The following is a 23,552-nucleotide window of genomic DNA, read 5'->3' as shown; positions in this document are numbered from 1 at the left end:
CAACCTGGGGCTGTTTTCACAGCCGGGATGAGAGTCGCTTACCCTTGATTAAACCTCGCAGCCCCCCACCTCGCCCCCCAACCTCGCACTGCTCCAGGAATGTGATCCACCGGGCGCCGCCTCTCGCACCCCAACCCCAACTCCAGCCTGCGGGACCTCAGAATCGCCCCCTCTCCCATCAATCTCTCGGGAGATCCGCCAGTGGGGGCCGCCGCGTCCCCTGCCAGACGCCCCGTCTCATCTCCCTGCTTTATTTCTTTTGGACGACTCTATTTTACTGTTTTACTTGTTTCTTCGTTTTCTTTTGTGCGTCCTCAACCAGAATGAAAGCAAGAACATGTCTGTCTCGGACCCTGGGTGTCCCCAGAACTTAGCACAGTGCCTGACGCACAGAGTGGGCTTCATAGGGAGAGGCAGAGACAGATGGGCACAGTGAGAGAAATGCACACTGGACTCAGGGTCCTTCTCCCACGCTCCCCACCCCCGCCCCCATGAGCACAGGGTGACAAGGGAGCCCCGTGTTATGATCACCTCGGTGCCGAAGTCCATCAGACGAGACCGTCCACGCCCGTGGGCCTCTGAGGACCCACAGGGCAGGCACTAATGTGAGCTATGGGGTTGGCGCTCTGGCCCCGGTGACCCGGAGGCCCCAGGGAGGGGAAGAGGCACCCACTCAGGCTGGGACTCCCCTGGACAATGCCAGCCTTGGGCTGAGCTGTGGGCCCTGAGCTCCCGGACCATGGGAAGCCCACCCCCACAGGCCTGGCCCATGCAGGCCTGAGGCGCAGGTACCCCAAAGGCCTCCCCGGGTGCTCCGGGGTCAGAGCGAACAGGGCACAGGGACCAAGAGATGCTATGAGACCAGCGTGGGGACACAGGCTATCCCGATGGAGCGGCCCCCTTCTGTTCTCCAAGCCTTCTGGCACTGGTCCCCGCCCTCCCCAGGGAGGACATGGCACGAGGTGGGAGGAGCATGGAGCTCAGAGAGCTCAGCTGGTAATAAAGGCAGGTGCCTCATGGGGGCTGGGCCAGGGGTGGCACAGACACGGGCGACCAGGGACCTCTTTCTTTCACTCAGGTACGTGCTCAGTATCGTTTTGAAAGACGCACAGGATGAGATCGACTGGGTGACCCTGGGACTTTGCTCTGCTCCCCTGCAGGGACCAGCCCGGGCGCTTGTCTGGAGAAGCCGTCATGAGACGCTCAGCCATCCTGCTGGCTGTGGCTCTGGCCACACCTCCTGGCTCCAGGGGCTGGGGTGCCCGTCCACCAGCAGGGCTCCTGGAACAAGCTGCTCCTGGTGTCTCTCGACGGCTTCCACTGGAACGACGACCAGGACAGGAGCAATGCCAGCCTGGACGGGAGCACTCCCAACCTGGACGGGAGCACTCCCAACCTGGACGGGAGCACTCCCAACCTGGACGCCAAGGCACGTGATGGGGTGAAAGCTCACTATATGACCCCGGCCTTTGTCACCATGACCGGCCCCTGCCACTTCACCCTGGTCACTGGTGAGTGTTAGCCTCAGGAGGGTCTTGGTGGTGAGGTGGGAGGAGGGGTGCTGAGAAACCGGGGAAACCCAGAAAGAACCCCAGTGCGTGCACACAGCCCTGTCCCATGGGGCACCGTGCAAGGACAAAGGAGAGACACAGAGGGGACACTCACTGGAGAGACCTGGCACGGCCACGGGGATGTCAGCAACCCTTGCCGTAGGTGGCAACAGGCCGGGCAAATAAATACAGCCGTGATCTCATTTTAAATGGTGACCACGGCCAGGGTGGCGACCCAGGAGGGCTTCTGGAGGAGGTGAGTGTGGCTGGGATTCAGAAAGGTCGAGATATGAGCCTGGGGTTCAGAAAGGTGCGAGATATGAGCCTGAGGCTCGCCTGCCCCTGCCCCCAGCTGCCCTTGAACGAAAATCCAGGTGTCGCCGGTCCTGGCTCCCTTGGGGGGCTCCAAGGGAGAGTCCTTCCTGCCTCTCCCAGCTTCTGGGGGCCCAGGCTTCCTTGGCTGATGGCTGAATTACTCCAGTCGCCACCCCCTTGTCACATGGCCGGCCATCTCCCCAGTGTGTCTCTCTTTTTGTAAGGACACCTGTTAGTGGATTAAAGCCACCCCCCTCCCCCACGCAGAATACCCTCATCTTAATCTAACCGGTTACATCTGCGGTGATCCCACTTCCAGATGATGTCACACTCCAGGGCTCGGGGTGGCACGGCTTTGGGGGTGCCATTCGGGCCAATGGCCACGCCCACTCCAGCGTTTCTGTGACCACGGCCCCTGACAGACACAGATGGCGGCACCCGGTTCTCATGGCACCTTTTCCCTTAATTTATCGCAGATGGGGAGGGGGAGGCGGGACATACTCACCACAGCCCCGCCCCCTTCCCTTCTGACATCACGCGCGTGCTCTCCCACGCAGAAAACGAATGTCCACTCGGTTCATTTAAATTCCTGCCCAGGGTCCTATTTTACGGCCGGACCCTAGTTTATTTGCCTCCCGAGAGCCACCCAGGTTGCTCTTGATCTTTTGCAAAACCAGCGAGGCTGCAGGCGACGTCCTCGCAGGCGTGTACGTGAGCACCCTGCACGTTAGCTGCAGGATGCACTGCTGCACGCGGAGGCGGGGCCACCGGGTCAGAGAACACGGGCCTGCGACTGCGACCCCCAGCCCGCCGGCCCCCGGTGACACAGCCTGCCCCCAGTCCCCTCTGCGCGGCTGCTTCCCGCCCTCCTACCCCCGCCCCCTGCAGGCAAATACATCGAGAACATGTACAACGACACGGCCAGCGGGGTGAAGCGGCCCTGCCACGCCACGCTGGGCATCCAGAGGTGGTGGGACCATGGCAGCGTGCCCATCTGGATCACCGCCCAGAGGCAGGTAAAGCAGCTCCCACACCCACGGGGACAGCAGGCCGGTCAGGTAGAGGGGGACCTGGCCGAGAAAGGCCGTGACCCTGGGAGCCCCTCGGCAGACTCATTCCCCACCTCGGGAGTCCCCGGGTTTGTGACACAGAGGGGTATTACTTGGGGTCCCAAGGGAGGGGGCGCTGGGCGCCCATGAGGATCTGACGGCGAGTGACACAGCCCGGCGGGGCCCTCCTGGGAGCCCTGGGACAAGAGGGGTCCTTCGTCCTCCCAATCAGGGAGGAAGCTGCACCTCTGGACCCTCTGGCACTGGGGGTGGGGGTGGGAGGCTCACACAGGGGAAATAACTCAACAAAGAGGCGCGTAGCAGCAAAACAGCCCTGTCCCTTTCCCCTCCCGCAAGCCTCTCGGGCCGGGGCCGCCAACTTCTCAGGGGCAAAGATAAAGCAAGGTGCGTGGGAGCGTCGGCCCAAGAAGCCCACCACCCTGCAATGCTCTGGGGGCTTCCGGGCCCCGGAGGTGTGGCGTTCAGTCAGCAAAGTCAAGTCTGAGTCCCCTCGCTGCGGAAGGAGCTCCCCAGACGCCGGGCCCACTCGCGGGGAAGCCGAAGCCGAGAGCTTGGCTCTCCTGCGTCCGTCTAAACGGAGCGGCCTGGGGCCGTGGCCGGCGGCGGGGCATGCGCAGACAGCTGGTCGGAAGGGCAGGTGAATCCGTAAATGAAGTAGCGGTCGGTTTATGGAAAGGTGGGCAGATGACCCCATTGAAGGCTGGAAGGGCAGGCGATGGAATGTGGGTCGAGGGCTGAAGACGCACACCTGGACGAATACGGCCGGGAGAGGCGGGGCTGCAGGCCAGAAGCGGGGGTGCCCTCCAGGGGCCTGGGGCCACGGTGGCGATGAGGACACTGCTTATCTGGGGACACTTGTATATCCACCGTCTCAGTGCTGAGTCCAGGCACCTGTGCTCTCCTCCATTACATCGTCATCAGCCCCAAGAGAACAGTTATTAAAGGCCTTTCGAAAATAAAGAGGCTGGTGGCGGCAGTTAGGGGCAGGAGCAAGTGGGACACAGAGAAGCAGGCAGGAGGGGGCCACGTGCTAGCGGACGTGGGACAAGCAGGGAGCAAGGTGGGGAGCAGTGCGGTGGCATTAACGCCGCCTTCCCTGGCAGGGCTTAAGGACTGGCTCCTTCTTCTACCCTGGCGGGAATGTCACCTACCAAGCCATGGCCGTGACACCGAGCTGGAAGGAAAGTGTCCTGCACAACTGCAGAGACGAGAAGGAGGGGCGATCCCACACCGACACCGTGATGACGCGGCTCACAGAGAGGACCCGGGCCTGGCCACCCTCTGCCTTGGGGAACCAGACTCCACGGGCTACAAGTACGGCCCCGAGTCCAGGAGGGGAAGGAGATGGTGATGCGGGTGGACGGGGCGGCGGGCTACCTCCGGGACAGCATCAGGCCCAGCGGCCTGGAGAGCAGCCTCGACGGGACCGGGTCACCACGTCCGACCACAGCATGAGCACCATCGACAAGCACGCCGGCGACTTGGCGGAGTGCCACGGGTCCCCAGCTTCAGCTTTGAGGACATCGAGTTCGAGCTCCTAGACGATGGACCAAACGGCATGCTGCTCCCCAAGGAGGGGATGCTGGAGAAGGTGCACGGGGTCCTCAAGGACGCCCACCCCAGACTCCACGTCTACAAGAAGGGGTCCTTCCCGCAGTCCCTCCGCTACGCCGGGAACCACAGGGTCACCGCCCTGCTCACGTACAGCGACCCCGGCTACGTCATCCACGGGGTGAGTTGCCCATGGGGCGCACGCTGAAGGGGCTCCTTCTCTGGGCTGCTGGTTTCTTTCCATCTCTCTAAAAGCACCCCCTGTTTCTAGCTAGTCCCCAACTTGAGGGGCATTTGCCACAAAAGGGACGCAACCATCACTATGCACTAGGAGTGTGTGCATGTACGTGTGACAGCTCCATCCTGTTTCCTGGGGTCTCCGTTTAGGTCACAGGGTCTTTGCAGAGGCTCTGTCTTTATGCCACAGACCTTTTAAGGCTCAGAATCCCCCTGCCCCATGTTTGAACTCCAGCACCTGGGGGAGGGTGTTGTAGGGGGTGCTGGCAGAGAAGGCAGTGGGCTGGCAGTCCCGGGGGGACTCAGGACCGTCCCCCCACAGAGACTGAACGTGCAGTTCGACAACGAGATCCTGGACACGAAGACCACCTTCGGGGCGGTGGGCCCCAGCTTTCGGAGGGGCCTGGAGGTAGAGCCTTTCGAGAATGTCCACGTGTACAAGCTCATGTGCAAACTGCTGGGCCTCGTGCCCGAGGCCAGCGACAGCCACCTCGGCGCCCCGCTGCCCACACCCCCTCAGGTGGGCAGCGCCCCCGGCCTGCGCTCATTGTGATGCCAGGTGGCTGCGGGTGGGTGTGCCCCTCCAGCCCCGCACGTGGCTGCCTCCTGGGAGCGGTTCACGTCCCTGACACTCCCAGGACACCTGACTCCGTGCAGTGTGCACGTCGGCAGTGCAGGAGGGTGGACAGGTGGACGCGAACACATTCAAGATGGGGAGGCTGAGGGCCGGAGCAGCCGGCAGTCTGCCCAGGTGCTGACTTCGTATGAAGTGTCTCTCTGGGCTCCTGGTCCCATGGAACCTGCGTGCCCCCACACGGCCACGTGAGCGGCTCCTTCCCGGAGTCATCCTCTGCCAGCCCCCGCATCTCCTCTCCACCCTGACCCCGACCCATCTCCGGAGCTGAGAAGTGGTGGACCCCAGTGGGAGCCTGGCTGGAGGCCGGCAGGCTGGCTGAGCAGGGGCTGTGAGGGGCCGTGCTGGACGAGCACAGGGAGGCCAGTGCGGCGGGGCAGGTGGACAAGGAGGGGGCCGAGAGGAATTCAGGGGGCTCGTGGGGGCGTTTTGGGGCATGGTGCCCAGCACCAGGGAGTTGGGGTGAGTGACGTGCTCCCACTCCCCTCCCTCACTGGATCCTCTGCTTTCCCTTAGGGTCTGCCCTCTCGCATGGCGGCTGCTGCCCTTAGTGACGGGACAGCTGGTGGCTGCAGTTCTTCTGGCCAAGGCGGCATAATGCCCATCACTCTAGGTCAGAGGCCTGGGAGGGGAGGGGAGGGGAGGGTGAGGCCACGCTGCCTGTGCTCCAGCATGGTGACCCCCCATCACCCTGGGCCCACCCCGCCATAGAGGACAGTCCTCAGGACGTGCAGGCCCGTCCTGTCTCTGCCGGGCGTGGAGCCCAGATAGGACCCACCCGCCCAGCCTCCTCCCCTCCTGCTGGGAACAACTCAGAAGCAGTGGTGTATATGGGGGTGGGGAAAGCTTGGGGGCGGGGGCTCCTGGAACACGGGAAGGGGGGAACTCAGAGGACTCGGCTTGCTGGGGGATAGCCCCTCATTTCTGCCCTGTGACGCCAGCCCTCCGGCCAAAGCAGAAGCAAGTCATTCGTTTCTTCTAGAACTACAGAGTGGGACCCTGCTCGGTGTCGGGCGCTGGTCTGGGCTCTGGGGTACATGGTGAGCCAGAAACCTGGGCCCTACACCCCAGAATTTGCCATTTGGGGGCCGGGAAAGCAGAGGATACAAAGGGAACATTGGCTGAGGGGCAGGGCCAGGGGGCCTGGCCGAGAACGGGGCCTCTGAGCAGGTGGATTTGCAGTGAGACCTGAATGATGACCATGAGCCGGCCACGCCACGCCCTGGGGGACGAGGTTCCAGGCGGGGGAGAGCAAGTGCGGGGCCCTGCGGGGGGACCGGCTGCCGATGTTTCTGGAGGAGAAGAAGGCTGCTGTTCTTGGAGGCTGGTGTGAGAGGCTGGGCGCAGGGACGGAGTCGGGAGGCTGCCCCACAGGCAATGGGGACCCCCAGCCGAGTGACGCGAGGACATGAGGTGCTCTGGCGTGGATGAGCACATGAACGTGCTAACCGCCGGGCAGAAGCTCGCGAATGGAACAGGTACAGCCAGTTGGAAGGTCACCTGGGGTTCCAGCAGGACACCTTGGTGGCAGGTGGAGATCGTGAAAAATGCACAGATTCAAGTGACCTTTAAGGGGCCTGGCTTTCACGGTTTGTGGCGGGCTCGTGAGCGAGCGTGAAGGAACGGGAGGAACGAAGGCGGGTCTGAGGCTCAGGGCCTCGGCCGCCCCGTGGGGGACGGAGCCGCTTACTGAGCCGTGAGGAGGGTGGGGACCGCATAGACTGAGAAGAGCTGAGTCACCACGGCACTCTTGAGTGACAGAGATGTATGTGGTGGCGGGAGGTGCTCATGGACATGGCAGAGCCACCACGCAGCAGAGCGGGACGAGACCAGAAAGATCGTTTTGGCCAACCCAGCCCTCTTACTCAGACGAGGTGCCGGAGCCGAGCGGTCAGCCGGCTAGTCCAGGGGCACCGAAAGGGGCAGAGCTGTGTCTCATCACCAGTGACCCAGACCACACCACTAGCTCGCTGCCCTTTGGGGGTGCGGGCCAGGCCCTCGAGGCGAGGCCCATCACAAGGAAGGGACGTAATAAGATGTCGCTGACCCTCAGTCTACAAACCCGTCCGTCAACCACTGGTTCTCCCGAAAACCGAGAGGCGGGCTCAGCGAACGTCACCGTTCAGACTTCACGGGAAACGCAGCATAAAGGGGAGACCACGCGAACCCATTCTCGGGGTTCCCGGAGGGACAGCTGCGGTGGTGCGCCGGCCAACCCACCCTCCAGACCGAAAAGGACAAAAAGCCCCGATGTGCAGCCCCTGCCCGCTGCCGTGGTGCGAACGCTCCCCCCACAGCCAATCTCAAGCTCCCAGCGCGAGGTCCCGGGAGGCACTGTCACGCAGGTAACTGTGCCCGCACAGCGCACAGAGCCTGACGGTAAAGTCCGCGCTGGGCTTCTCATCACGGCTGGTGAAGCCGGTTTGGAACTGGGCCGCTGTCCTGCGGGCCGGTTTCTCCACTCCAAAGGCCGTGCCCGAAGTCCCCGCGTGACTTAGCAGAGCCCTCCTTACCCAGGGGGGAGCAGGCAGTGTCGGGGAGACTCGGCACGGTCAGGCGCTCCTCCCTCTGGGTCTGCAGTGTGCGTGCCCTCCCCGGAAAAGCGGCCCGGCCCACCCTCCCTCCCAGCCCTGAGGGGTCTGAGGCCCCAATCATTCCCCCCTTACTTGTCCCCAGCCCCGCCCTGGGCAACCCTGGTCCAGGTAAGGCAGGAACCACAGGCCCACGCCTTGTCACTGTGGCCCTGACCTCCCTGTCTGCCACCAGCCAGCCCGGCCCTCCCCACCACGACCTCATACCTATGCTTCCTGTCACTCCACAGACCCCTCTGCCCCGCCCCGTCTTCCCAACCAACTCCTACGCCTTCTTCCAGACCCACCTCCTCCAGGAAGCTTCTGGAAGCTACACAGAAGGCCCTGAGCCCGCTCTCTTGCTGGGCTGGACACAGATGGGCCTTGTGTCCCCAGCCGACTGGGAGGGACGTGCACCGCATGCCTCAGTGTCCCCCCAGCCCCAGCCCATGCTTGGTCCTCATGGTGCTGGCGGTAAGGCCCCTGCCCAGGTTCAAGTCTGCGAACGCACAGGCGGGCTAACGGGTCCACGGTGCTCAGACCCGCTCGGCCCCCCACTCCTTCCGGCCCCTCCCGCTCCCTCCGCGGAACCGGTCCCACGGGCGGCGCCGCCATCCGTGGCCACGCGGGGGCGCGCGGGAGCTCTGCGCCGGGAGGCGCAGCCCGCGGGGGGAGAGCCGCCCCGACCCTGCCCCCCACAACGACCTCCACCACGGAGGGGGCCGCGGCAGGCGGCGGGGGTCTGGCTGGCTCCTGCTCTCAGGCTGTGGTCGCCCCAATGGGAATAGAGGACAAACCTGGTCCTTAGGAAGTCACAGTGGCCGACGTGGGTGCCATCCTTTTTCTCTAAAGCCTGCGTTTTCTTAGGGTCTTACCAGTTGGCCCCAGTGTGTAGTAAGTTCCTAATGCTTGAGGCCGCCAACAAGCACAGGGGAACCGTTCACTCTGGTGGCTGGGTGGACGCAGGGGAGAGGCGCAGGAAGGGCGGGCTTCCCATTAGAAAGGGAAAGGTGTGGAGGGAGGGTGGAGGGGGACCTAGACGATGGCGCACGGACTCTAAGCCACGCTGGTGGCCGGCAAGCCATGGTGAGCGCATGGCGAACCACGCTGGTGGGCAGAGAGGTGTGTGTGTGTGTATGTGTGTGTGTGTGTGTGTGTGTGTGTGTGTGTGTGTGTGTGTGTGTCTGTCTTGAGCATCTAGACATAAAACACTCCTGAAGAACTCTCAAGAAAGAGAGGGCATTGACTGGCTCCAGAGAGGGGACTGGATGGCCAGGCCAGAACAGAAGGGGTGCTGTCCGCCACCTTGTTCCCTGGACACTGTGGGTCCTGAGCCACTTCAAGGACAACGCATTCAAGACCACTTTTTAAGGGCATGGGCTTCGGGGTCAGCACAACCTCTGCTCCAGTCTGTCCCCACCACCAACTGTGGCCTCGGTGGCAGTTAACCTCCCGAGCCTCGGCCTCCTCACCTGAAGGATGGGATGACGAGGTTACTTCAGGGTGTCGCAGCCGGCAGGGGCTGCATCCATGGCAGCCATGGGGATTGAAGCCCTGCAGGCAGAAGTGCTGAGCTCGTCAAATGCAGCTCCCGACAAACCCAGCCCAACAATTCGAGACACTCCCTTGGAGGGTGGCTCTCCCGGGGGTCTGCCTGTTCCTCCCCGTGAACCAGCCCTCCTCCCTGGACCTCTGGCTTCTCCTTGCGACTAGAGGTCCATCTGGCAAATAGTAGACCGCCACTGGTGGACGGGGGGAAGGAGAGGGGTCATGTATGTCTGTCTCGAGCATCTAGACATAAAACACACCCCTGGAGAACTCTCAAGAAAGGGTAGACCCGTCCCAGCCTGCCCTCCACAGCTGTCTAAGCAGCAGCCCCACGCTGGGACCTGTCAGCCTGAAAGGCCCTGTGGCCCCCAGGCCCTCACCCAGCAGTGCCCCACCCCACTGCCTGCAGGGTACCCAGAGGTACCCTGCCCAGGCGTCTGACCGACAGGCCCAAATCCGTCCTTGGCCTTCCGCAGTCAGCCTTACCTGGTTGGAGGGGGCCAGGTGAGTTACACAAGGAGAAGTGGTGAGTGCTCAGAGGTGCCGGGGTCACCATCATGACCCCCAAGTCTCCAAAAGACACCCAGCCTTGTGCTGAGAGCCCGCGCTTCCATGTCTGCCTTCCGGGTACTGGGCCCACGGAGGGGCTGAGGGTCGTTCTCAACAGGCTTTTCAAACAGAAGAGAGAGAAAGAATCTGGTCCATCCCACATTAACTATTCTGCCAGCCTAGATGTCTGGCGTCACAAGTGACCCCCCAAAAGTCCCTTTGGTTGACTGACTCACTGGAGGAGCTTCCAGTGTCAGGAACACAGGAGCTGAGGTGGGCTGCACGCCTGCGAGGAGAGGGTTTCCCATTTGTGCAGCCGCGGGGTTGAACGTGTGATAGGTGCTACCCCGAGCGCATGGCCGGGCTCCGGCCCAGCTCCCACTAACTCAACGCTCTGCAGCCCTAGGCAAGTTGCTAACCTCTCTGGGCCTCAGTTCCCTCACTTGTAACATGGGGAACGGTAGCGGGCCCCGTCTCGGGAGTAAAGGCGTTAACGTCTGCAAACTGCTTAGAGCGGGTGCTGGCCCGCGGAAGGCCCGTGCGCTCCGCTTGCGAGCTACAGACGACAGGGTCCGGAGCGGCGAGACGGGGGCGCACGGCCCTGTCCGTCCACCTGCTCCTCCTCTCGTTTCTCCCGCAGAGAAGGGCCCAGGCGCAGAGCTCTGGATGAAATGTCACCGCGGCTTCGTTCGCTCTTGCCTTTCCGTCGCATCGGTGCGCCTGGCCTCCAGGTTGGGGCGAACGCTACCGATTTTCCATTCACATCTGTTACTTTAAACTTTTTCCTTGTCAAATTAAGTGAAGGGAATGAGGTGATTTAAAGAAAAACGGTGACCAAGTAATAGTGGGGTGTCTGGTGGACATGACGACATGTGTAAAGGGGTTTGGCCGGTGGCGAGCCTGCTGGAGGTTGCCCAGGCCGGCCTCCCCTCCCTTCCAACCACATGGTCACCCTGGGGAGCTTCTGGAGGGCAGCGCTGGCCTCCCGAACGCTGGCCCGGGCCTCTCTGCGCATACGCTGCATTGCGGGCGCTCTGCTCCCCGCCTGGCCTCTCGCTCTGCTGAAAACTGACGCTGCATTTCACGGTACAAAGCTCCTGTCGCCATCCGCCCCACTGCAGCGGAGTGTGGAGAACCCCGCAGCTGGAACGAGGCAGTGCAGCACACTCCGGCGCCACACAGAGATGACCGGGGGGGGAGGCACACTGGCACGTCAGCCGCGCACAACCGTCAGCTGCAGGCCTTCGCCGGAGCCGGCCAGTCCAGGGGCTGGCAGTGACGCGTGAAACATCTCCATGTGGGCTGGGTGCTTCACGTGTGGCAGCGTGTATGACCGGGACGGCGAAGGTCCCCTTGTCAGGACTTTGTCCCCTTACCCCCTTTACAGCCAGCCCTGCCTGCTGTCACCAGGAGACGGTGTCCTTGGGGTCCTCACACCCCTTGAAGCCTTTCTCAGGCAGCTTCGGAAGCAGAGAGGGATTCAGACCCTCCCGTTCGTCCAGCTTCTGAGGTGGCTGTAATCCCCTCAGACCAGCCTTGGGGAAGTTGCTCAAGGAGTGTGGACGTTTCCTCGGCCAGATGGAGCCCAAGTGAGGTGATTCTGATGCTGCTGGTCCAGGAACCACACCTGAGAATTACTGCACTTGATAAAGATTTGAATGAATGAGTGAGTGAAAACTAGACTAGCCCAACCTCCTCATGTTTAACTGGGTAAGAATTGAGACAGTGTCACCCACGGGCTGGCTCTGGGTGGAAGTGGGCGGGGAGCACAGGTATGTCCAAGTTCTGTCCCCTGGAGCCTGGCCAGCCCTTCCCCACAGAGGTTCTACTCGCTAAGGCTAGTAAATCTGTTCTTTCCAGAAGCCAGTGAGCTGCTGGCCCCTGTCCTATCCTCTCCACTGCGGACGAGCCCGTGTCGAACCGGGTCATACAACCAGACCACTGTGCTGGCAGCGTGGTCCAGGCCATCTTTAGAATCCGCAGCCTCCTCTCCAGCGAGCAGGACCCTGAGGGCCCACTGCCTTGCAGCGCCTCGTCGCCCAGTAGCAGTAAGTGCTTTGAGCCTCCACTGGCTGGGAGGCGGACAGCAGGAATCATTGGGCCCCCAACCGCGGCCCACAGAGGCCCCAGGGGGATACCGGGTGCCTCAGGCAAGCAGCAAGGATCGAGGAGGGCAGTGCATCCGGACCCCGGAGTGAGCCCCTACTCGCGCCGCCCCTCCCCTATGCCCACGGTCGGAGGTGCACGGCGCACACCGGCCCTGGAGCACACCCGCGGCAGCGCACACCCACCCCGGCAAGGGGGGTGGGGGGGCAGGGGGCAAGAGCATCTGTTGCCATGGTTACCTGCTGCGAGATCGCTCTGGGTTACCGCCCCAAGTTCCCGTGCCGCAGGCTGCCAGCCACGCGGTCCTCGTGAGCAGAGCTGAGGTCTCAGGAGGGACAGGACACGAAACCCCGCATGCGGCACACGCGCCTCACACTCACGCTGCACACTCATGTCACACGTACACTGCGCATAGCACATCCCACACGCACCATATACACACAAAACACATGCCATGTACGTGCACTCGCCACGAATCCACTCCACAGTCCACAGACACACGCACAGCGCACACACGCGCCCCGCACCCACTCGGGACCCGACTCGGAGGATGCGCGCGGGGAACCGGCCCCCCGGCTACTGCGCTGGCTGGCGCAGCCCGCTGCGGGGCCGCACCGGGGTCCATGCCCCTCCCAAAGGAACCGTAAGCGCAGCCCCCCAGCCCCCCACTTCGCATCCACCGGAAGCGCTGGCGCTCGCACCCCCGAGGCCCCTGGCTCCCTCCGGGCGAATGCGCAGCTGGCCAGGTGCAGGGGTCCGAGGGTGACCGTGTCCCGGCCACCGACGCGTTCCAGGGTAGGGCATTCATGGGGCCGGGCCTTGGGACAACCCCCCATCTCAGGGACGCCGCCGTCCCCTAATCCATACCGGGCGTCCCAAGGTCGCCCCCCCGGCCCCCATCTCGCGCGGGGACACGTGGGGACCTGGGGTCAGGAAAGGGACCGGGCCACCTACATACTAAGTGCGGAGGCCGGGACCCTTCCCTTCCTCCGGGGAACCTGATCCCGCTTCTGCTTTTTTTTTTTTTTTTTTTTTTTTTGGTGCTAAGTCGCCGAGGGGCTTTGGGTTTAAATCGCCAAAGAAATTCAAAACGTGGAGCAAGCGGCACAGCTTTAATGAAACTATCCCGTTACCGTGTGTGAATTTATATAAACAAGTTGTCTCATAGTCTGTGCCAATAAAAATTATGCAAAATAGGGATGGAATTCGCTCGGAACCGCAGCTCAGATGAAATTCATCCGCTGACTCACGAACGGCCTGAAAACTCACAGCGTCGTATGTCAACCGCCTAAATGTTATGCACACATGAGATCCATACGGACCGGAACTCTAAGATGTCTATGTTGGCTTAATCGATTCATTAACAGCATCAACTTTCAATCCAGAATTTTTTTAAATACTGAGAGTCTCAGAGTCACAGGAAATAAAACATTTTAAATTTAAATTATGTCCATGTTTTGTTGCCGACACGTGCTTGGGCGATTAGTGGATTACTTTCTTTTTTAAAAAATTTTAATTTTTTAAATTTTTATTCTTTTGGATTACTTTCAAACATAAAATGTTTTTATTAAAATAAAACTCAGCAGAAGACGTGAAACAGGACCGCTGGGGTTGGGGGGGACGAGAAAAGACCCAAGAAGAATTTGGGGGGAGTCACATTGCTCCATCGTTTACACTTCATTTGGTATATTTCAGAGAAATGCCCAAAGAAGGCTGGAGGCAGATGCACTCGGGGAAAGAAAGCTTTCCTGCAGAGGGCGGAGGAGGCAGACCTCAGGACCGGCTCACCAAATACGAAAAGCCATCAGGTGTTTAAAGAGGGAAAAAAATCGCGAGAGAACCAAAGTCACCAAATTTACACTGGTCTGTGCAGGGGCGGGCACAGCAGCCACTTTTTCCTGTGATTATGCTGACCCTACAGGTCAGGACACATAATGGGAAGAACAAAGGTCAGGATTAACATTCTCGTTATGGACTAGAATCGAGGTTCACAGGAAATAGTAGGGTTTTATCATTTGGGGGTTCTGTGGTTTTGGTTTATCTTGGGGTGCCGAGTGGTTTGCTGGCTTGGTTTGTCTTTGACCGAGAAATATGACTCGTTCGATGACATCGGAAGCAGGACAAAATGTCAGGTTTTGCTTGTATAATAGAGTGAGAAACCGGTTTTGTCTTTCAAACGTTGGATTTTACAATACACCAGAAATCGCATCCTTCACAACCTTGTAAACTTAATGATTAAAAAACCCCAAAAAACCAGTAGATATCAACCTGAAAAGATGCCAAAGGGACATGATTCTTTTACGTGGACAAAGCAGCTCAAAGACCGTGGGCCTAGTTTACATCCCTCTTGGACAGATGAAGATAGAGGCTTAGAGGGCGGAGTGACTTACCTGCTGTTGCAGAAGGAGTTGAAAAAACGTGAGGGAGGCTGTGCAAACGCCCCAGGGGACAGACCAGTGTCATTAGTCATCAGGGAAATGCAAATCCAAACCACAACGAGATGCGCTTCCCCCCTCCAGGATGACTACAATAAAATTTTTTTAAGTTGAATAACAAGTGTTGGCCGCGATGTGGAAAAGTTGGAACCCTCCTTTATTGCTGCTGGGGGTGTAAAATGGTGCAGCTGCTGTGGAAAACAGTTTGGTGGTTTGTCAACCAGTTAAATATAGAGTGACTTTATGATCCAGCAACACCTGGCCTGGGTACAGACCCAAAAGCGCCGAAAATAGGTATTCGGACAAAAACATGTACACGAATGTTCCACTATGAAACAGCCAGAAAGCAGAGCCGGCCCAAGCGGCCATCGACAGAAGCGTGGATGATGAAATGTGACAAATCCGTACAACGGAACAGTCCTCAGCCACACAAGGAATGAGGCGCCGACACAGGCCACACCATGTGTGAACCCCAAAAACATGCTCAGTGAAAGAAGCCAGACGCAGAAGGTCACATAGCATACAATTCCATGTACATGAAATATCCAGAATGGGCAAATCCTCAGAAACACAGCAGTCGATGGTGGCCAGGGGCTGGGGGAGGGGGAACGGGGGCGACATTTCCTTTTGCGGTGACGAAATGCTCTGGAACTAGGTAGAGGTGGTGGGTGCCTGGCACTGGGGTGTACTAAATGCCACCGAATTGTACACTCGAGGTAGCTGAAATGTAAGTGTTATGTTTGTGTGTATTTTAGTACAATTTAAAAAAACAGATTCTGGTCCCCCCGCCACACGTACATGCACACGCACGCACACGCACACACACGCAAAGCAGCAAGGCCGCATAGCGGCTGGGTTTCAGGCCACGAAGTGTCGACAACAGCAGGACCCAGTCTGCTGGGCCGCCGCAGTCCTCCGGTTGGCTCATGAAGGCTGCTGGCAGCGACCCATCGGGATGGGCTTGGTGAGGGGAGCCAGGAGGAGCAGCTTGGGCATGTCTCCACTCGGAGGTGGCCCACCCCACTCCCAGCAGAGCTGGAGCCGCTGCAGCAGAGAAGCGGGGGGCAGGGTAGACGGGGACCCTCCAGGGAGCACCAGGAAACTTCTCCACGCTTCTCTGGGCCCCAGCTCTGGCGCGTCACCCCGACCCCCGTGAATGGACGGCTGGTGGCCCAGTGTGAGAAACGGCCCTGTCGCTCATCAGACCCCAGCAACCGTGTGATCGCAGGTTGACAAACGCAGGAAGTGGCCTTTCTGAGCAGACCGGCCGCAGAGCGCGCCCCGTCCTGGGTGGAAGCAGCAGGGAGGAGGGTGGCAGGAGCGCTGTGACGTGCAGCCCCGACGACGGAAAGGCCGCGCTCTGTCCAGTGGGGGCACCCCTCCCCGGCCGCGCCCCGGCGGGAGCATCCGCCCCAGAAAGCCCTGACAGGGTTTGCTCTGGGTGGCTCGTTTCTCGGTGCGGCCGCTCCTCAGAGCTGACTAGAGGGTTCGTGTCTTCCCCACACTAAACGTGCGTCGGTCAGTTCTAGAAAGAAACTCGAAGGACCGGCGAGCACGCGGAGCGAAGGATGGCCCGTTCCGAAGGGCCGAAGTTCCGACAGCAAAGAGACGCTGTTCGGACCTACCGGTTGTCCTTAAAGGTGACACGCCCAGTAGGGTCCGGTGGCCGGTCACCGGTCACCCACGTGGGGACCACAAACCGTCACCACCCTCGTTTCGCTCTTTCTTTTCATTCATGCCACGTCCGGTGCTGCCATCGAGCGTGTGAGACCCCAGGCAAAGCGTCGCACCTTCTCTGTGCCCACTCTCCTCTCTGTTAAAGTGGGGGTTCCGTGGAGCTTCGGCGCCTTTGGGAGCACGGACCCCGTCGCCGTCACGCGGACCGGGCAGGGCCTCTCTGTCCCCTGATTCTGACCACAAGGCCAACGAGCAGCCAAAGGCCATCTGCATTTTGTGTCCGCCGAAGCCGTACCTTTAAGTTACGGCCACACGCTTCCCTTTCATCCGCACGGCCCATCCAGTTCCCTGCTGCGGGGGTGTCCTGTGGCTTCGGAACAAAGTATCACAACTGGGTGGCCGAAAACAACCCAGGTTTATTCTCTCACGGCTGTGGAGGCCGGAAGCCTGAAAGCCAGGTGTGGGCGGGCCGCGCTCCCTCTGGAAGGGGGTGTCCTTCCCGCCGTTTGGGGGCTGGTGGCTGCTCACGGCAGTCTCTGCCTCCGTCACCACGTGGCCTGTCTCTTCCTCTATCTCTTGTAGGGACACTTGTCATCGGGTTTAGGGCCACCCTAGTCCAGGACAATCTCATCTCCAGATCCCTAATCACATCTGTAAACACCGTTTTGCCATAAAAGGTCACAGTCAGCGGTATTGAGGGTTAGGATTTAAACATCTCTCTCGGGAGGCCGCCCTTCAACCTGCTGCAGCTGCTTTGCCGAGGGGGCAGTTATGTCCTTATCCAGATGATAGAGACGAGCCCCTCCTGGACCCCGGAACGCCCGGACCCCCACCAGACGTCACCCGAAACACCAGCGGGAAGCAGACGAGAGAAGGGCTGGTTTATCTCGCACTATGAAACAAATCTTTGCCCACAGACCTACCTGTTTGCATGTTCAATACGCAGGAATATTCTTTCCTCGAAACGTGGGGACCTCACCACCTGTTTTTTATTTTCCACTTTTGATAGAGACGCAGTTAATTGACGTAGTTTGCTTTTTTCTTAACTCGGCTGTAAGAGAAACAAGGGCATGAGCACAATAACATGCGGTGGCCAGCCTTCGGTCTCGGGGTCCAGAAGACGCCCCCTCCCGGGGTAAGGACAGGCTCCTGCCCACCCCAGTGATCACTGACACGAAGGACAGCAGCCAGCGTGGCTGGACCTCCCTGTTTTTCACAGGAGGCTGAACACTGGCTATTCTCGGGGGGTGGGGAAGTGGGGGGGGCGACATCTCCCAATTATTAAACGTTGACAACTAATTCGGTGAATTTAACAGCCCTGCTGGGTGCTTGTGCACCTGTGTTCACAGCCCGCCAACTCCTGAGGTCAAGGGGCGGGGCACCCAAGTGTCCGTTGATGGAGAAGTGGATATGTGGTCCATCCACACAATAGAATGTTTTTCAACCGAAAAAAGGAAGGAAATTCTGACGCCTGCCATAATGAACCTTGAGGACATTATGCTACGTGAAATCAGCCGGTCACAAAAGGACAAATACTGAATCCACTCAGAGGAGGTCCCTAGCATCGTCAAGGCCGTCAGGGCCTGGGGGCAGGGGGTGTGGAGTTGTTGTTTGATGGGGACAGAGTTTCAGTGTGGGAAGGCGGGGACATCCTGGAGACGGTGGCGGTGACAGCCACACAGCAATGTGAACGTGCCTAAGGCCGCCGAGCTGGGCGCTTAAAAATGGTTAAAAGGGCAAAGCTTATGTTATGTATATCTTACCACAATTTAAATTTTTTATAAAACTGGTTTGGGCTCTGCATGGCCCACACATCACATCTAGCCACCAAATTCAGCCCGCTGGCCGCGAGTCTGAGGCCGGTGGCTCTGTCTCTGTCCCCGTGTTCCCTCGGCGCCCGGCCACGGCCTGTCTCCTACTGGGTGCCCGGCACTTGTGGTTTAACAAAGACCAGTTTTCGTTTTTCAACGAAGTGTCTGTTTCATGTACACAGGATGCAGAGGAATTGTGTACACAGGATTGTGTGAGACCGTACACACACGCGCGCGCGTGCACGCGGGGGTGAGCTGGTCAGGCAGGGGGTCCGGGGTACCTAACGCTGCACACACAGCTGCACTAAGAAGCCCAGACATCCGGGTTGCGCCCTCTGGGGATCTGGACGCTGAAATCCTTCCCTGGGATTATGTGAAAACGTTCCGCTTCACGGCAGAACGAGAAAGCGGGGCACGCAAGAAGGATGTGGAAAAGCGACCGAGTCATCCGAAGTGGCTGCCGGAAAAGGCTCTAGCATTTCCAGGTTTAAATTGCAAGGCCACCTGGAAGCAGGTGGGACGTCTCGCTGTGCAGGAAAAAGAACAGGCAAAATGCCCAGTCAGGACGATTTTTTCAAAGGACCTTCAGCCTGAAGCACAAGGTGCTTAAAAAGTCTGTGATTTACACCAGGGCCTGGCCAAGTCAGCCCCGGACAATGACAAAGACCAGAGGAGGGAAACAGAAGCTGTCCCCTTTGTCACCCAGGCTTCCACCCACCGGCCTTTTTCTCTTTAGTTCCAGGAAAGCCCCCCAACTCACCTGTGGGGCCAACGAGCACGGACAGGAACCAACAAACACAGTCAGCAAGTGTCTTGCTCCAAAAACGGGGTCTCCTGGCCCACCATCCCACACCCCACCCTCTCGCCACCCCCCTTCAGCTCCCTCCCCACCTTAAAAAATCCAGGCATAACCTCATCATCAACGTCCACCAACTGTGAGAACCTCCTTACAGCCAAGGCCTGTCTCCTGCCCCCACGGAGCTCTAGCCCCGGCCCTCGGCTGGCAAAACTGTGCCACCCACTGACAGCACCCCCACTGTGCGTTAGCAGGTGACATTCCATCCTGGGCCAGACAGTTTCATCTCAGGCCAGCTGCAGCCCCCGCCGGCTGCGTGGAGTCTTCGGTGAGGAAAGGTTCCCCGGCCCAGCCGAGGCTCGGGGGGCAGGTGTGCCGGGCTAGGTAGGTGTAGGCCACCTGGGACACGAGCTGGACAGGTGACGTTGCCCTCCAGTTCCGGGCTGATTTTACTCTAAAGCACTTAACCAAAATCAAAGCCGAACTTCTCATTTTGATAGTGGATGATCAAGGCGTATCTCAGTTTTGCAAGCTATTTTTACTAGGAGCATTGGTTATTTTATATACGTGAAAAACGTAATATGTAAAAAACATCAAAAAAAGACAGGCTATACGCATATTTTTATCGTGAGCATATGTTACTTTTACATATAGAGAAAACACAATACATAAAAATACATTAAAATACCTTAAATATACATTAAAAACAAAATACTTTTTTACACTGAGCATAGATAACTTTTACATATATGAACAACGCAACATGTAAGGAAAATACAAGACAAGATGCTTGAAAAGGTAGGTCTCCCCGCCCCAAGCCCCACCGTGCAAACTGGTCCCCTCACTTGTGCCCACAGCGGGAGGATCCGCAGCCCCCACCATCCCTCCTCAGTCCCGCCTCCCCATCCTGACACTTGACCACCAGCTTCAGGGCAAGAGACATTTCTGAATACGTGAACTTGAAAAATTGCAGGCTCGAAAAGAATTCCTACTTGTGTTTCCAGAGGCTTCGTCCGGGGCCGCGTCTGCAGGCACCGGACCCTGGGCGCCGGGGCTGAGCGAGGGGCTCCGGGCTTCCTGGGACTCCTCCCGCCACTGACCAGAGCGGGAAGGGCAGGAGCGCTCAGGGTGAACCCCGTCAAGGCCCCGGTTGGGTCGGAACAAAAGCGCTTCTTCCAGCTGTTGACTTTACAGAAGCAAGGTCGGTCGCCAGGGGCCCGGGGAGAAGGGCGTGTCCACAGCTGCGCTCGGGGCGCTGCCCAGCACTGCCCCCCGCCGCACCCCCACCCCCGTGCCTGCATCAGTACCGTGACGACGGGGTCTGGACGGCGGAGGGCAGTGTGCTCTTTCCAGCTGTCCCTCCGCTAGGAATCAGTGGGTCTGCCGGTTTGGTCCCACAAGAAACAGAGGCAGAAGGCAAATGGAAGCGAGCGGGGAAAGCCTCGCCCCTTCCCGGGGTGGGCTTCTGGGCTCCTGCTGCCACCCAGATGTCCGCTGCTTCTTTCCTAAGTGAAAGCACCGGTGTATCCGGCTCGGGAACAAGCACTGGGAGGGTGAGGACCACTTGGCACTTTGTCATCCGGCTGCACGGTCCAGCTGGAAGCCAGATCGTCTGCGTAATCCTCCAGGGGCCAGGCTGCCTGCATCTCTTTTTAAAGGAGGACGGGCTGGGTCGTGTCGGGCTCGCACGCCCCCGGAGACACTCGGGACTACGGAGAAGACCGAGGGCCCCCTCCCCATTCCTACTTCGGCACGTCCAGGACCGGCCTCGGCAGAAGGCCCCAAGTGCGACACAAAGCAGGACGCCAGAGGGACAGACAGACGGGGAAACCGTCATGCAGAAAAACGACCAGTCACGACGTGTGAAAACCGTAAAACGCTACCTGAGCCAGGGCTGTCGCACGTGTTTTGACTGAGGTTCAAAAAACATGGCAGCTCTTTCAAGTGCCAGCGGACCGGCCTCCCTGTTTGCTCAGGATCCTTCCGGTGTTAGCACTGAGGGTCCCTCACATTGGGTGCGTTCGCATCCTAGGTGTTGCCGTGACAAACCGTGACAAACCGTGACAAACCGCCACAACCTGCACCGCTTGGTGCAACAGAAATTTATCCCATGACGGTTCTGGACGCCGGAAGTCTGAAATCCAGGTGGGCAGAGCCACCCTCATGTTCCTTCGTCTAGAGAAAGATGTCACTGCCTCTTCCGCCTCCTGCGGGTTGCCAGCCTCCCCCGAAGGACTTCCCACGTAACAGTAGTTTGAGGTCACAGCCACGACGGGGGCAGTGGTACCCTCCACAGAGCTTATTCCGATTTCTCCGATTTTATTAGTTTTCTGACTGTTTGGGGTATAGTTTGCATGCAGTGAAATACACCCGTTTTAAACGCTGGTCACACCAGTTTGGGTAAATGTGGACAGTCGCACAGCCCCACCGTGATTAGGTTTTAGGACACAGAGGACGATGGAGGAAAGACCGGAATGGCGGGCCCCTGGGCTTTTTGCAAGTACCTTTTATGGTTTTTCCTTCTGTAAGCAACACACGGGCACTGAGCAGACGCGATTTTTAAAAACGAGCAAAAATTACACGAATGTGTTTCCAGACTTTTGTATTTTGTAGTTCCAGACATAGGTGTGGTTAACACAGAATCATTCTGGGTATATAGTTTTACGATCAGTTTAAAAACAAAACAAAACATATCTGTGTGCCCACAAGAAAAAAAAATTCTACGACATTTTTTTCATGGCAATAAAGCATCCTGTTGTATGACTGTCCCATGAGAGAGAGACAAAGGAGATCCTGAATACGGTGAAGGAAATTTCTAGAACTTCGACCCTGTCCAGTGTGGGGAGTATCTTGCCAAAAAGTCCCCATGTGCCCTTTGGCAGTTAATCCCCGCCCCTCCCCCGGCTCAGGCAACCACAGATCTGCTTCCTGTGTCTCTTGTTTTTTAGAATTTCGTAGAAATGGAGGCGTGCAGTAAGTACGACTTTGTGTCTGGCTGCGTCCACTGAGCAGGACACCTGGAGGCCTGTCCACCTCGTCGCTTTCATCAGTTTATCCACGGGCCAGCTGACGGGCATCTGGCTGTCATGACTGAAGCTGCTATGAGCCTTCGTGGACACGATCCGCTGGGACATACGTTTCCAGCCCCCTTGGATAGAGACCTGGGGGGCTCTGGGCCATATGGTGAGTGCGTCTGTAGCTCCTAAGAAACTGACAAACTAATTCCCAAACTGACCGACCCGGCTGTGCGTTCTCGGCGGGAGCGTGTGCGGTGTGGCTTCCCCGCATCCTCCCCAGCACTGGGCATCGGCCGTCTTCGGAGCTGCACCCACCGTCTACGCCTGCGAGGTGCGGTTTTCATCTGTTCCGCTAATGAGCACAGAGGTCGAACATCCTCAGCGGGGCAGGTCGACACTCCCGGGTCTGCCTTCCTGACGCGCCTGGATTCTTTCCCGACACACAGCCAGCTGTTTTCTCGTTAGTCTCCTGCCGCACACGCTGGTCCGGGGCCTGCACGGCTCCCCGCTTCAGAATTCGATATTCTGCGTGGCCTAGAACATCAGTAAGTCTTACGAATGGCTGACGGGAAGTTGCAAGAAAATATGGTCTCGGGCTGATGGGAAGAGCAGAAACCCAGCTCAGGTTCGCTCGAGCTGCCAAGGGGACGTCCCTGCTAGGAAGAGCCCTGGCGGGTCCCAAAGCTCTGGGCTTGGCCCAGGTTTCTCTCTATTCTTCCCTATATTTTGTTCTTTCCCAATGACCCCGCCTCCCTCCGAGGGCTGATCTCAGGGTCTTATAGGAGACTCGTCCATCCCAGGTGCAGGGCCTGGGCTTGGTGACAGCCCTCCAATTTAGCGACCTCAGAGGAAGTAAGGCTCTCCCACAGGGTCCTCGGGCAAAAGGCCTGGGGAGGGGTGTGACCACCCCAGCTGGAGTCTCGGCTGTCCCCAGGCCCGGAGCCACCTAAGCAACCGGGACCCACGACCACGCCCACCCTAACACACGCACAACCGCGTGGAGAGGGCGAGGGGCAGCACCCCGAAGGGAGCTGGGTGCTCTCCCCAGGACTGGAGTGAGGGAGCCAAACACACAGATAGCACACGTGTGAGGTCCCGGGGCCTGAGCCCCCCACGCCACCGGTCAGCCATTTCTCGGAGAGGTGTGTTCAGGTCCCTGCTCCAACCGCACTGTCCTTGGCTCGTCCAGTCCCGCCCGGCATCAATGACGCTGCCTTTCCTGCATTAAAATTCACGAGCACGAAGTCGACCGGCCGTGACTTTTATTAAGCTGCGACAGGTTTCTTTGGTCCTTGCTCCTGATTATTTTTAAAACGCTATTTCGAAAAGCTCAACCGGTGCTTCTTTGCTTTTCTTCCTTCTCATTCTTTCTCCCTCTTCGTCAAAAAGCCTGCTCGTCACAAGACCCCCCGACAGACACCTGTCCGAATTTAAGCGCCCGGGCTCAGGAGGGCCGACCACGGAGCGCCGTGTGCTGACGTGCGCTCGTTACGGAAACTTTGGCAAATATCGACAAGGAGAAGAAGGAAAGAAAAACTCACTTTAATGTCGCCCCTCAGCGAGGGCACCTCGGAATCTTTACCGCCTCTTTCTACTCTCCTTCCCATGCACACCCATCTCGGTATCTCTGCACCGTGGAGACCACGCCATATACACGCACCTCGTTCACTTGATTCACTCAACATT

General features: G+C 59.0%; 2 protein-coding genes and 2 long non-coding RNA genes across 8 annotated transcripts; 2 read left to right on the top strand and 2 right to left on the bottom strand.

The window, feature by feature from the left end:
* Positions 1 to 254: 254 nt before the first annotated feature.
* ENPP7 (ectonucleotide pyrophosphatase/phosphodiesterase 7) lies at positions 255 to 6,175 on the top strand. Its single transcript, XM_039859303.1, is given in 10 exon segments — positions 255 to 1,236; positions 1,238 to 1,511; positions 2,754 to 2,881; positions 4,039 to 4,189; positions 4,192 to 4,263; positions 4,266 to 4,351; positions 4,354 to 4,429; positions 4,432 to 4,667; positions 5,046 to 5,243; positions 5,874 to 6,175. Coding segments are annotated over 10 exon segments (1,458 nt in total). The 5' UTR covers positions 255 to 1,194; the 3' UTR covers positions 6,069 to 6,175.
* On the bottom strand, positions 1,368 to 13,135 carry LOC120600060 (uncharacterized). Its single transcript, XR_005652076.1, has 4 exons — positions 13,085 to 13,135; positions 9,400 to 10,134; positions 2,155 to 2,280; positions 1,368 to 1,797 (listed from the first exon to the last, which is right to left on the bottom strand). It is a non-coding gene; the product is annotated as an uncharacterized LOC120600060 (long non-coding RNA).
* LOC120600059 (proline-rich proteoglycan 2-like) lies at positions 6,257 to 22,345 on the top strand. 5 transcript variants are annotated; one of them, XR_005652075.1, is made up of 2 exons: positions 6,257 to 7,702; positions 13,826 to 14,425. XR_005652075.1 is itself a non-coding variant. In XM_039859305.1 (2 exons), exons 1-2 carry the CDS (start codon positions 7,121 to 7,123, stop codon positions 21,855 to 21,857), a joined length of 642 nt encoding a protein of 213 aa, XP_039715239.1. In that variant the 5' UTR covers positions 6,257 to 7,120; the 3' UTR covers positions 21,858 to 22,345. The 5 variants fall into 5 exon arrangements, 3 of the variants coding, with proteins under 3 accessions (XP_039715239.1, XP_039715240.1, XP_039715238.1); XR_005652074.1 differs by lacking the exon at positions 13,826 to 14,425 and adding an exon at positions 11,885 to 12,248; XM_039859305.1 differs by lacking the exon at positions 13,826 to 14,425 and adding an exon at positions 21,798 to 22,345.
* LOC120600061 (uncharacterized) lies at positions 21,435 to 23,541 on the bottom strand. Its single transcript, XR_005652077.1, has 2 exons — positions 23,408 to 23,541; positions 21,435 to 22,400 (listed from the first exon to the last, which is right to left on the bottom strand). It is a non-coding gene; the product is annotated as an uncharacterized LOC120600061 (long non-coding RNA).
* Between the last annotated feature and the right edge of the window lie 11 nt (positions 23,542 to 23,552).

Source organism: Pteropus medius, unplaced genomic scaffold (genome assembly GCF_902729225.1).
Source record: "Pteropus medius unplaced genomic scaffold, Ma_sr-lr_union100, whole genome shotgun sequence".
In the NCBI taxonomy this organism is placed as follows: domain Eukaryota; kingdom Metazoa; phylum Chordata; class Mammalia; order Chiroptera; family Pteropodidae; genus Pteropus; species Pteropus medius.
This window is presented reverse-complemented; position numbering and strand designations above follow the sequence as displayed.